General features: G+C 36.1%; 1 protein-coding gene across 1 annotated transcript; it reads left to right on the forward strand.

Annotated features, from left to right (window-relative positions):
- Positions 1–213: 213 nt before the first annotated feature.
- On the forward strand, positions 214–12,222 carry LOC149213991 (uncharacterized). The gene is made up of 5 exons (XM_089389239.1): positions 214–854; positions 946–2,044; positions 2,161–2,619; positions 2,771–4,431; positions 12,054–12,222. The coding sequence occupies exons 1-5, from the start codon at positions 340–342 to the stop codon at positions 12,220–12,222; spliced, it is 3,903 nt and encodes a 1,300-aa protein (XP_089245365.1). The 5' UTR covers positions 214–339.
- The last annotated feature ends 1,309 nt before the right edge of the window (positions 12,223–13,531 follow it).

The raw sequence follows: 13,531 nt of genomic DNA on the forward strand, positions 1-13,531 counted from the left end.
GCTTTAGTCAAATACGGTGTATAATTTCAAATCATCACGTAACTTTGTTACTGGCCAATCCAATTCCCTGAACTTAACCCATATCCTATCTCATCGCACCATCAAAATACGGATTCCGCGTAGAGTACGGACAATGAGTCACCGACGTTAAATATTTAAATAATAAATATGAGAGATGAGCAGCATACTGCTAACTTTGGGTAGCAAGCAGTCTGGTGCTTGTTTAGATCAACACATCGCTCAAATATCTTCCACTTCTCACTCTGAGTCTCTCCCTTTTGGCATCTTCATCTTCTCATCTGCTTGCGCAGTGCAGTTTGTCAGTCACCAATATAATTAATGGCGAATAATCAGACATTAGCTTCCTCCTCAGCCTCTCCAACTCCCAACCGCAATTATATTTACGATGTTTTCCTCAATCATAGAGGGCCAGATGTTAAGAAAACGTTCGCCAGCCATCTGTACCGACGGCTCCTTTCCTCTGGATTCAGAGTCTTTCTAGACCAGGAAGAAATGCAGGAAGGGGAAAATATAACTCGTCAAATTGAAGGAGCTATTGCAACGGCCTCTATTCATGTGGCTATTTTCTCTCCGCGATATGCGGAGTCAAAATGGTGTCTCGACGAACTCCTGTTGATGCTGAAGTCGGGGGCGACCATTATCCCTGTCTTTTACCATGTTAATCCTTCTGAACTTCGGAGGACGCAGGATGAAGGCAATTGCGGAAAGTATGCTGAAGCCCTTCGCCAGCTAGAAAAGAAAAAGAGATACGAACCTAAGACTGTTCAAAAATGGAGACAGGCCCTTTCTAGCGTTGCAGATATAAGCGGTCTGGAACTGCAGGAGTGTAATGGGTAACATTTCTAACTCCTTTTTCCCGATTGACCTTTAAGTTCTTTAAGCGTGTTTCTCACCAGCTTTAGTTATGTATTTGTAAATAATCAGGGACGAGGGGGAGCTCGTGGATAGGGTTTTGCACTTGGTGCAGAAAAGGGCCAGAAAACCCCTTTTGGAGGTGGCCACATATCAAACTGGGTTAGAAGAAAAGCTACAAGATTTTGAATGGACTGTGTTGTCACAACATCACAGCGAGGAAGTCAAGATTGCAGGGATAGCAGGCGTTGGTGGAGTTGGGAAGACGACTCTTGCGAAACTGTTCTTTAACCGTAAGAGATCAGAGTATGATCGATCTTGCTTTTTGTTTGATGTGAGAGAAGCTGCATCTAGGGGTTCTTTAACATCCTTGCAAAGTAAACTTTATGAGGAGTTGACTGGACAGGCTCAGATGGTGAATAGCGTTGATGAAGGCATAGCGATGTTAAAATGTCGAGTCCCGAATTCTCAAGTTCTCGTAATTCTAGATGATGTGGATTCTGTTGAGCAGCTGTGGGCATTATTTTCACCACTGAAGGATACCCTTACTTCATGTAGCATAATTTTAGTTACATCTCGCAATAAGGCTCTTCTTAAAAGCTGTGGAATGAACTCGTCCATTTATAATCTGAAAGGTCTGAATAGAGAAGATTCTCGAGAGCTGTTTTGCTTGCACGCTTTTCAGCAGTCTAACCCTGTTATAGGATTTGAAGAAGTTGTTAGCCAGTTTTTGGATCAGTGCCAAGGATTGCCGTTATCTCTGAAAGTGATAGGGGCTCATCTTTACTCGGAAAGCCAGGACTTGGTGCATTGGAGAGCCCTGTTACAAAAAATATCCAAAGTACTTCCCAGTGATGTACAAGGCAGACTTAAAATTAGTTTTGATAGCCTTGATGAGGAAGAGAGAGAGATCTTCTTAGACATTGCTTGTTTCTTCATAGGAGAAAACAGAGAGAAGGCCATCAAAATATGGGATGCATCTAACTGGGAAGGATCCATCGGTTTTCGGAATCTAGAGAACAAGTATCTCGTAGAGGTCGACCACAGAAACTGTATAAGAATGCATTCTCATCTTCGAGACTTGGGCAGAGCTTTGGCAGTGAAAGAACCTAAGGTTCGTCTTTGGCGCTTAACAGACAACGCCTTCTGTAATGTGTTCCACCAATCATCGGTATGTGTTTGAACCACTACACATTCGGTTAGTGTTCTTAAATTTATGGTCAATTTAATCTGTTTTTCATCTTTTGAATTGTTATTGTTTCTAACAGTTTTCAATAAACAATTTAGGTACGCGGAATTAACTTACAAACATCAGGCATTTCTTTGGAAAATCCTCTGGAGATCGGCAATCCTTTTGTTCATCTGCGCGGCTTGCAGCTGCTGAGAGTTCAAGGTGAATGGTGCGAAAGCCTATCCCATCACTTGAGATGGTCAAATCTTCTATGGCTCCGGTGGGATTTATCTTCCTTCAATCGGATCTCGTCACATGTCTCGGAAGGTGTGTCGGAAAGTGTATATTTCTCACATGGGTTCTCGGAAAGTGTATCTTTCTCACATGGGTTCTCGGAAAGTGTTTCGGAAATTGCTTCTTCCTCACGTCTTGGGAGCTCAGAAGTTGTTGTTTCCTCTGATCGGCCGTGTCGCTACTTTTCTTTGCCTTCGAGTATTCCAATAAAGAACTTGAGAGTTTTAGAAATCTTTGGCGGCGAGAGCCACTTGGAAACACTGTGGGAGAGTGGCAGTGAGGTAACTCTTTTGTTGCGGTCTGGTTCTTTTCGGTTATTAAAAGTTTGTGTGTTGCGTTATGGTTCTTTTCAGTGATTAAAAGATTTTGTGTATTTTTCTCCTTTCATAGCAAGTAGAGGTTTTTAAATTTAAAACGAACAATTCATTGTAGGTACCTATTCAGTTGAGGGAGTTGAATATTGATGTAGCCTATTTACAGTTGCCAAGGTCTATTGGGATGTTGAAGCACCTAGAAAAGATTGAACTGGGATGCACTATCGAAGCACTGCCAGAAGAATTCTTTCTTCTCCGCTCCCTGAAACATTTGAGGATGCGTGTAACCATGAAATTACTGCCAAATGCGATTGGGAATCTTTCAAACCTCCGACATCTTAACTTGACTGGTAGCTGCGATTTAGAAACGCTGCCAAACTCTTTTGGGAATCTTACAAACCTTCAGTATCTGAGCTTGTATGGGTGCTCCCGTTTGGAAACGCTGCCACATTCCTTCGGGAGTTTAACTGGACTTAAACATCTCTCTTTGAAGGGCTGCTCACAGTTGATCCTCGGTGCAGAAACTCTAGGAAATATCAGAACGCTGGAAAGCTTAGACCTTTCAGATTGTCGGAAAGTAGAAGTATTGCCTCCTCAGGTCACAAGTCAGTGGTCCCTGGAAAAACTTTCCTTGTGGAATGCAAACCTTAAAGAATTGCCAAGTGATATTGGAAACTTAAGTAACTTGGAAATTCTGAGAGTATCCTTTCAGGAATCCTCTATGGCAATGCTGCCTCCTTCGCTTGGTAAGCTAAAGAGCTTAAAGCACTTGACACTCTTTGGCGGGATTTGGAAATGTTTGCCGGCCTCAGTTGCAGAGTTGAAACAATTGACAGATCTCAAAATCGATTGTGGAAGAATAGAGTATTTACCAGCAAGTTCAAGAGAGTTAAAGAGTCTTACAATTTTAAAAGTAACTAGATGTCCGCTGCGAGAAGTGCCATTTGGCAGAGTGGAAAACTTTGAGGTAGAAGATGCATCACCACATCAGAGTGAGCGCCGATTGTTGGACTCTTCTATTCACAAGGGCATGCTTCTTCGACTCAAACAGTTAGACCTGCACGGCACAAGAATAAAGGAATTATCATTTGCTGAAGGCATTTGCCCCAACCTTCGTCAGCTGGACATCAGCGATTGTTTAGAACTGGTGGAGGTTGGAGCGTTGCCCACAACACTTATATTATTGGACTTGAATGGGTGTGATGCACTGAAGAAAATTACAGGGTTTTGTGGTCTAGCAAAACTTAAAGAATTGGACCTGAGAAAGTGTGAAGCGGTGGAGGAGTTGCCAGGTGTTGAAACGTTGATATCTTTGGTGCATCTCCGGGTTTCTGGATGCTTCAGTCTTAAGAGCATAAGGGGGTTGGCGCAGGCAACTAATCTTCGAATACCAGCCACTGAAGCTCCTCATAGCGATTTGATAGAATGGGGATTGTTTAAAGACTTGAAATTGTGGAAAGAGGAGTTGCATGAACTGCAGGTGAAGGGTAAAGATTTCATGGGGGGAAACGAACAGCAGTTGGAGGGGGGAAACGAGCAGCAGTCGAGGAATTTTATGGGGGGAAACGAACCGCAGTTGGATGGTGAAGATTTCGGGGAGAAAACGAACAGCAGTCAGCGAATTTTATGGAGGAGAGCTGAAGATCTTGGCAAGCGGCCGACTGCACTGCGATCCGAGGCTGAAGATCATGACTGGCAGGCGACCGCACTGCAGTCGGGGGACAACTGTATGGGCATTGATGAGAGAGGCCAGGCTGGGGCAACGATTGAATTTTACAGGTATTTATTCGTTTTTTCAATAGATAATTTTTAATTCGCGTAGTCTAACGAGGCTTAGGAGTTGCCGGGAAAGTTATAGAAATTTTGGTCATATTTATAGAAATTTTGGCCATAAATCTAAGTTATAGAAATTCTAGTCATATTTATAAAAAATCTAGATAAATTCAAGTTATAGTTGTTAAATTTCAATATTTTAATTGTCTTGGACCTTTTTTAATGGTGCTAATCTATTTCCACCCTCAAACACTAACTCTAACTCTACAAGATTCTTTGTCTAAATTCACTAACTCTACAACATTTTTTTGTCAAAATTCCTATCACTTTTGACAGTCCAGACAATTCAACTTCATTAAACTACTCCTTTTTAATGCTAATTTGACAATTCCTATGTACTGGGAAGCGTAGATTTTATAGATTTTATGAGGTTCAGTCCTCCTCTAGTTTCCAGTTTAAACCTGAAAAGTAGAAGCTATCCTCAACCTAAATAAATAAATACGCCAAAACAAATTCCCATGCAACGAGTTCTGATTCCCAAACACCAATTCAATGTACAGATGCAACAAGTTCTGATCCCCAAACATCAATTCAACGTATAGATGCACTAGGCACTAGTTTAAAAAATTTATAAATTTTAACTGTGCTCAAATTAAATTGCTCTTTAAAATTTCTTTCAAATTTTATATAGTTTTTACTTATAATTAAAACATTTCTTTCAAATTTTATATAATTTTTACTTATAATTAAAGCATGATTTTATTGATCTTAGATATTATTTATTTATTTATTATTTCAAATTTTAAAAATATAAATATTTAAATAATATTTATTAGAACTAATAACCCTTAATTATTTGAATAATTATTATTATAAAAATTATAAATTTTATTTATTTCTTTAGCATTGATTCTTGAATGGTGCTTTCAATTTAAATAACTACATTTTTTGGATTTTTATGATGTCCATTCCGAGATCCGCAGGGAAAACAGAGAGCTCAAGGAACAGAGAACTTGCAGAGTTTGCAGAACCAACATGTCGTGCATTCTTTTGCTTCCCTGCAGACATCTCTGCGTCTGCAAGGATTGTGAGAGCAGGGTTGAAAAATGCCCACTTTGTGAGACATTCAAGTCAGCTAGTATGGAGGTTTTATTTAAGAAGAAAAAAATCATATAAATTATATTAAAGAAATATAATGGACATTGTATAAAGCAAACCAAAAATTCAGAGGTTTTCATGCCTTAAGCTTTTTAATCGTCCCGCGTTTTGAACGAACGATGACATGAAATTCGTTTAGGATAATAGAAATTGTACATGGAAAAATTCATTGTAGACTCAGTTTTGTTCAAAACTTCATGTATGCAATTTTGATTTTGCAATTCCCAGGCCTTGGATCTGTTATTTGTCTGGTTTATTTAGTTTCAAATTAGAAATAGAGGTGGATATTGTTATTATTTTGCCTTCGTTTGAGATTTTACTTCTAATTTACAGAACGGAACGTCTGGTATGAGGGATTTGTATTCAAGCTTTTGGAACTAAATCATTTGGAAGCCCTGCATTATGATTTTGAAATTATTCACAGATTTAATGGAGATAAGGAACACTTGCTTGCCACTCTTAAAATTTCAGGGTAGTGTTTACAATAACCCCAGAATAATGATAGTCTTCTAATTATGTGGGCTGGATGAAACTCTGTTATTGCTTTAATTATTGTTGTACTCTGATTGGTCTGTTATTTCTTTCATTATTGTTGTGCTACTGAATTGACTCGTTATTTGGGTGCTCTTCTGCCATTGTTCTCATGAACTCGACTGTATGGAGTTAAACCTTGTACCGCTGATGAGGTTTTGAAACTATTATAAATAAAAATAAAAATATAAAAGGTTCTAAAATATGAAGTTTTTTAATTATTATAAATCACTTTATTAAAGATCCACGGTAATTTGTAAAACATTTAAAACTATTTTGCCACTGGACCTCGTGGAATGCTCAATGTCCATGGAAATAATGATAGATTACTTCATCAAATCTTGGTATAATTTAATTAAATAGGGTATTGTTGTCAAAGTGAATGATTGATCTGGATCCTTCAAATCAACTCCAATGTATCTGGGCATACCATGTATGTGGTTGATATGATTGTATATATTATTATTTTATTAACGAATTTAATTAACAAGTTTAAAATGTTATTTTCATTAGTTTGTTTAATCCATTTGTAAGTTAAGGGTATACAATATATGTGGTTGATATGATGGTATATATTATTATTTTATTAACAAGTTTTAAGTAGGTAAATATTTAGTATTTATACATTTTGAAATTTTATTTAATAAATTCATCAATATTTAGTATTTATATATTTTTAAAGTGATATGATAATTTTTTTAATATTTTATGAAATTTTGGTTAATTTATATATTTTTAAAGTGATATGATAATTTTTTTAATATTTTATGAAATTTTGGTTAATTTAGTGTGGAATATTTTTTAAGAGTAATTTGGGAAAAACTAGAGGACGATGTAAGCATAAATCTAACCTATGTGGAATGCAACTCTATATGCCATCACAAATCCATCTATGCTTTTTTGCACAAAGTTGCATACAAATATAATTTTAAGGTAACAATTATCTAGCGTGTTGCACGAAAGTTAATGCATAGAGGCTGTATATGCACATCATTAGATCTTCATAACAAATATAAACACTTAGATCGATCGATGCACATCATTGGATCCCCATAACAAATATACTTGCTTAGATCAAACGATGTGCATATACAACCATTGTGCATTAATTGCCTAACAACATCCTATAATGCTTGCCATTACTCTAACCTACAACCATTGTGCATTAATTGCCTAGCAACATGCTAGAATGCTTGCCATTACTCTAACCTACAATGTCAGGCTTGCCATTACTCTAACCTACACTGTCATAATTACTCATTAAAGACGACTTGCAAGCAACATACATATAGCCCACCAACCATACCTTAAAACAACACAAGCATTTCACAAAGATGATAATAAAGGGACTCCATAGAGAACGTGTTAACAAATGACATGAGGGAATTAACAAGAAATTGCACCAAATGTTGCAATGGAAATGTTGTAAGTCAGTAGCATATGAAAAAAGAGCATAGATGAAGAGTGAATCCTCGCCATAGAAGTAGATTCTTTGAGGGAATACCCACTGTTTTAAAGTGAATGTTTGTGTATCCTTCTGAAGTAGTAATTCAGACTGGACATTCCCCATTGGTTCAGCTTCCAAAAGCATATCATTGTAGTATTTGATTCCTCAAAACAATGCATTTTCATATGTAAAGGCACAAGACATAAACAAGACTAAGATATCTTAACTTATTAGCATTTAAATGAAAATTTGATAAGGTGTTGTCAGAAACAGTGAAGTGTGAAAACATAGGGGAAAAAGATTGAGTTACTTACTTAGAGATGCATATGTATCAAGTGGCTTGTAGTTGAAGCTGAAAATTTGGGTCAAGTTGTTGAAGTTTGGATGTTGAGCAACAATATTCCAGTCACCGTAATTCATCATGTAATTGAAGTTTGTGATATAATTTTCATTCCCTTATACTCTTTGTAGTTGAGCTTGACATGTCAATGTATTCTAATTGGGCACATGTGAAAAGTGCATTGTACGAGAGGAGATGTATTGCTATTAGTGGGTGTTTGTACACCCAGACTTGTCAGATGTGGGGAATCTCTCCTGCAATGACTTGAAACTGCATGAGATTTGTATCATGTCAATTGATTCAATTAAAAAAATAACAAAATTAAGAGGACTCTACCAAAGTGGATAAGGTTGACATACTCAATACAAGCTCTAGGAGAAGTGAGATTGTTGTGGCAGACACAAGAACGTGTAGGGAAAGAGACAATAATGTCATCTTTGTGAAACAATAATTAAGAGTCCTCTCATCCAGAAACTATGATTATATACATATCGCATTCCATGTAAATGCAGCAAAACACAAATCACCACCACATTGATTTTATAAGAACTCTTAATTCAAATTGATCCGAATTTCATTAATGAATTAATCTTGCCAACATTATTAATTACTAAGCCATAAAACAAGGGATGGTCACTATTGAGTTGTGCTCAAATTGTCAACTACACATTAGGTAGGGTTTTCCTTTTTAAAGAATTTAGAGATAAACTAATTGATTTTTATTGGTTACTATCATTTGGGACATTAGTTTGGAGTGCATTCAACATCGCCACAAAATTTTTATAAGTAAAATCATAAACTTCAACTCCAAATCACATGGGAATGAACCAACAAGTTCTTCAATTTGCAGTAAGCACATGGGAATGGGCCACCATGTTTGACATCTTTGCTAAAATAGGGTAACGCTTGTGTGATCAATGAAGACACCTTGTAGATGGTCAAGGTTAAGAATTCTTATCCTGGGCAAAAGGAGTTTACAAACTCGACTTTGTGCTGTAAAAATACGTGCAAAAAGGATAAGCTAACACACTCTACTCATGGCATCACAATCTGAAAAAACATCCGATTCCATAATCTTTGCATATTCTGAAGTGGGATTCTGCACATTTAATTCATATTTAGTAGGATATGGAATTTCTAATGCCATGAGAGAGGAGGAATGCCTAAAAAATATTCCTTCTCTCTATTTCCTTTGGGTACCCCTTATAAAGTATGGGCGTTCAGATGAACGACGTGATCTAATCTAGAGTGATAATCAATCCCATAACGAAAGCTTGGTTGTAGCCATGCCTCACTATCAGTTTGAACACATCTGCTCCCATGCTTATATCTGATTTGACCTTCTTTGGATTCACCTACAAAACAACAAATATTTTCAGAACTTGGCATGACTGTAGTCTAATGAATTACTCTAAGCATACATATTGAATGTAACAAGACTTACGGGAACATACAGACCTCTGCGACGACCTCGTTAGAGTTGTTCACAAGGTTGAAGCAATGCTTGGCATAACATCCTTCAACATGGTAATTTGGAGGTAGCCATTGTAATGAGAATGGAGGCATTGTAGTTTTAACGGTTGAACTAACATCCACATTGAACCCAACCCCAACACCAACATCAACACTGGCACCGGTCTTCGCCAATCTGACAAATCTATTATCATTAGCTGGATCGTTCAAGAATTTCTTGAGTCTCTTGGAATCCAACAACCTGCTTACAGTTCTACAAGCATAAGCAAACAACACATAACAAGGTATTACAATATTTTCAAGATCTAACATTGCATTCTCTTCTCTCCCAAAGAAATTCTCACCAATTTGACTGTGGATGAGAAGAAAAAAGTGTTGTTAGACCATTGCATTTCCAAGTTTTACACATTGAAAATTTTCAAGACCTTTAACAACCATGCCAACACAATAGAAATTGGCAACAATGGGGGGAAATACAATTTGAATATCACTAGAGATGGTGAGGTTGTGACTGTGTCCTCTGGTTTTGTGACCACACCAATCATTAGAACTGTGCATGTTACAAATCCCCTCGCACTTTACACAAGTACGATTTGTAGGAGTTGTAAGTGAATAATCCAAAAATTGTTCCTTTAGTGAATTTTTAAAGAACCTTCTGCATTTATGATACATGATTCATGTAAGTCATCCAGAAAATCTACCTACCTCTTCCTCCACAACTAGTTTTTATGTCTATACCAGCAGCTGGGTAAGACTATGTATTTTAACATGTGTCTTAAAATAACTTGTTTATATACACTTGTGATAATATGCTTTTTAAGTAAATCGTTTATATTCACCTATACATTGTTGTTTAGATTTGGAAATAATGAATATTTTCATACCTTTGGGTCCATTTCTCACTGCACCATATTGGTCTCAAAGTGCTTGCACAATCAACCCTAAAACAACACAATAATTAATCTCAAACCTCAACCTCGAAAAAGGAGGTAGTTTCTTATTGTTAAATCATAAATGGATTTGAGTGTTCCATTAAGGGAATTTTGAGGTCTAAAATGGGCCTCCTAAGAAAATTATAAAACAATAGTGGAAATAATAAAATAAGATTAGATTACATCATCAAATTTTAGAGGGAAAAAAAGGAAAAACTATTTTTTCAACTCGTATTTTCAACTTATCTCCCTATGGGTTTACTCAAATTTCAAGCGGAAACACTTGTTCGATGTAGAATTTGATTCCTCATCCAAGGAGCACCCATGTTCCATACTTTCGATGGACTCTGCTACATGAAAAATATGATTTCAATCACATTTTTTCATGTATTTATCATTTTTCATGTATAAGGGTCCATCGAAAGTATGCAACATGGATACTCCTTGGATGCAAGAGAAATACATGAAAAATGTGATTGCAATCACGATTTTTCATGTATTTCTCATTTTTCATGTAGAAGGGTCCATCGAAAGTATGGAACATGGTACTCCTTGGATGAGGAATTAAATTTTGCATCCAACGAGTACTCCCGCTTGAAATTTGAGTAAAACCTTAAGGAGATAAGTTGAAAATACGATTTGAAAAATAAGTTTTATTATTTTATTATTTTTTAATCTTTTTACTTTTTTACTCTAAAAAGGATCAATCATCCCCCATGGTTGACATCATCATCTTGAATCCTATTAGTTCTTATAAAGTTTATTTTGGTTGTACATTTTTCTTAGGAGGGCCATTTTAGACCTCAAAATTCCCCTAATGCACTACTTGTTTACATGTGATTAGACAAGGTAGTATTTTTATTGAAAATGACTTGGAGGATTTGGGAAAATAAAAAAAATAAGGCCTATTCCTAGTAAGAGGATAGTTAGGTATGTGAAACTTACCTAATAAATAAATTTATTTTGTGCATTCAACTATCTTGACCATCATGATGACACCAAAGAGGTAATCAACTATTCAATTCTATTCACTTGTCTGATATGTAATAATATGTTTTTGAAGTAACTTATTTTTGTTTATATTGAGTTACATATTTTTCTTTTAATTTGGAAATTATTTGTAGTAATATGATTTTGAAGTAACTTATTTTTGTTTATATTGAGTTATATGTTGTTCTTTTAATTTGGAAATAATTCAAACCTCTAACATATATGTATATAAAGTGTACCCATTTATTTTTAAGACTAGTGCTACTAGAAGATTTAAATTTATGTGTAACGATACTCAACATTTTCAAAAGTCCAGAGTTATGTGTGATGGTATTCACACAACTACAGTCTAATATAATCTATATGACTTCAAAGGATTTTCTCATCGGAAAAATGGAGACACCGAATTATGTTCTCCAAAAAGATTCAAATATATATATGCAGAATGGTATCAAACATTCTAGAAAGTATCAGATATAAGCTTCACATATGAATCAAAAGGATTTTCCCATTGGCATATTGCAAAGGTGTAACTTATCAACTTATGTTAACACTGAATATCTTATCCATAACATAATTAGCCAATAAACCACACATTTTTTTTTTGTTTTTGCAAGAGGAAAAATTGACAAAATTTCATTAAGAAAACAAAAGTTGTTACATTTTCATCAATCTGATGATCCTTGTTCTTGTGTGAAACAATAGCCTGTAATAAACCACATAAAGTTATCACTTGATTTCATGTGTGGTTACATAGGCACGGGCTCAAGGACAATTATCATGACCAAATTCTTCATTTCATTGGTGGCGATGTTGTACCCATCTCGGTATATGTAGCTATGATGGAGAGCTCGGGTGATGTCAAAAGCATGTTTCTTGGAAGAGATAGGGGCATTGTTATCTGGTTTGAGAAACTCCCAATTTAATTCTTTGATTAAACATCTTCTTCTGTCAATCCAGGGTTCTCTTTCATATAACATGATATACATGAAGCTTCTTCTCCACGAACCCTATCTACCTGCATTTACCATTCCACCATCAGCATAATAAAAAAATTTCAAATTAATTCGCTTAATGCAATGCCTGTTTGGTTTGATATAATTGCATGTTTGGTTTGATATAATTATTACCTTGTAATAGCGAGTGTCACCTTTAAGTTGTAGGATGCCAATGCTAAGCTATCGAATTTCGATGGAAAATCAATTTCCTACAGAATGTGGTCAGGAAGGGGAATGTCCAATGTGAGGATGGGTTGCAATGTCGTTATGCGATAACAAATACTAACTTTTTCGTTCTCATAGTACTCGTCAAAATCTGACAGACAACCACTGGAGATCCACTCTTCTTCTTTCATATATGAATCAATATAGGCCTCCCACTGCACATACACAGGCACAATCATAGGCATAGCAAATTAAGTAATCACACATCAATGAAGTGAGATAGTTGGCCAAAGCAATCTTGTGAAAGAAAAATATTTGTTTTCATAAATATATGTACGAATTCTCATTGTCCATACAACTTGTCGAACATAGTTGATCATGTCTCGGCCTTGAGACTTCTTCGCCTCTCGTGCCATTTCATCTACAATTTCGTAAAGCACCATGTACAGTCCTTTCATATATTCTGGAAGCCACTCTGTCGCGGACGGATCCCATATGATCATATGCAATTATAACCACAATTTTTTATTAAATAGGTTGGTTGTTGCAGAGGCATTATAAAAGAAATAAAATATTCTTCTAAAATTCATTCACCACTGGTACCACCTCTTCACTGTTGCTGTGAAGGGTTTCAACTCGTCCATCATTCCAAAGGTGTCATAGATATCGTCCAAAACTATGACAAGATGACACATTTTGGCAAAGTTGAGTCGAAAAGAATAATGTTTAGGATCCATCGCAATGCAAGAGGCCAAAGTGTAGTATTCCACATGACGATGCCAAACATAATTCAATTTAGAGAAACCCTAATATTTCCACCATTTATTCACACGATCATAGGTTTTACATTATTGGAAATCACTTGTCCACTCACATCCAAATTTGTACAGAAGAAAATACAATCCAATTAGAGAGCTCATCACCTGGAGAAAATATTGATGGAGGAAAAATAGTGATGGAAGTGGTTACAGGTCCCAAAAAGATGGAAGAAAGTAGTGCCTTTTTGCTGCAAAAGGTCTTCTGCCAATGTGATATGAAGTCCCGAATCTTCGACAAAGGTCCATTGTTCTAG

This window comes from Pinus tabuliformis, chromosome 1_1 (assembly GCF_031772625.1).
Source record: "Pinus tabuliformis cultivar Carrire ecotype Pingquan chromosome 1_1, CPIR1, whole genome shotgun sequence".
Taxonomy (NCBI): Eukaryota; Viridiplantae; Streptophyta; class Pinopsida; order Pinales; family Pinaceae; genus Pinus; species Pinus tabuliformis.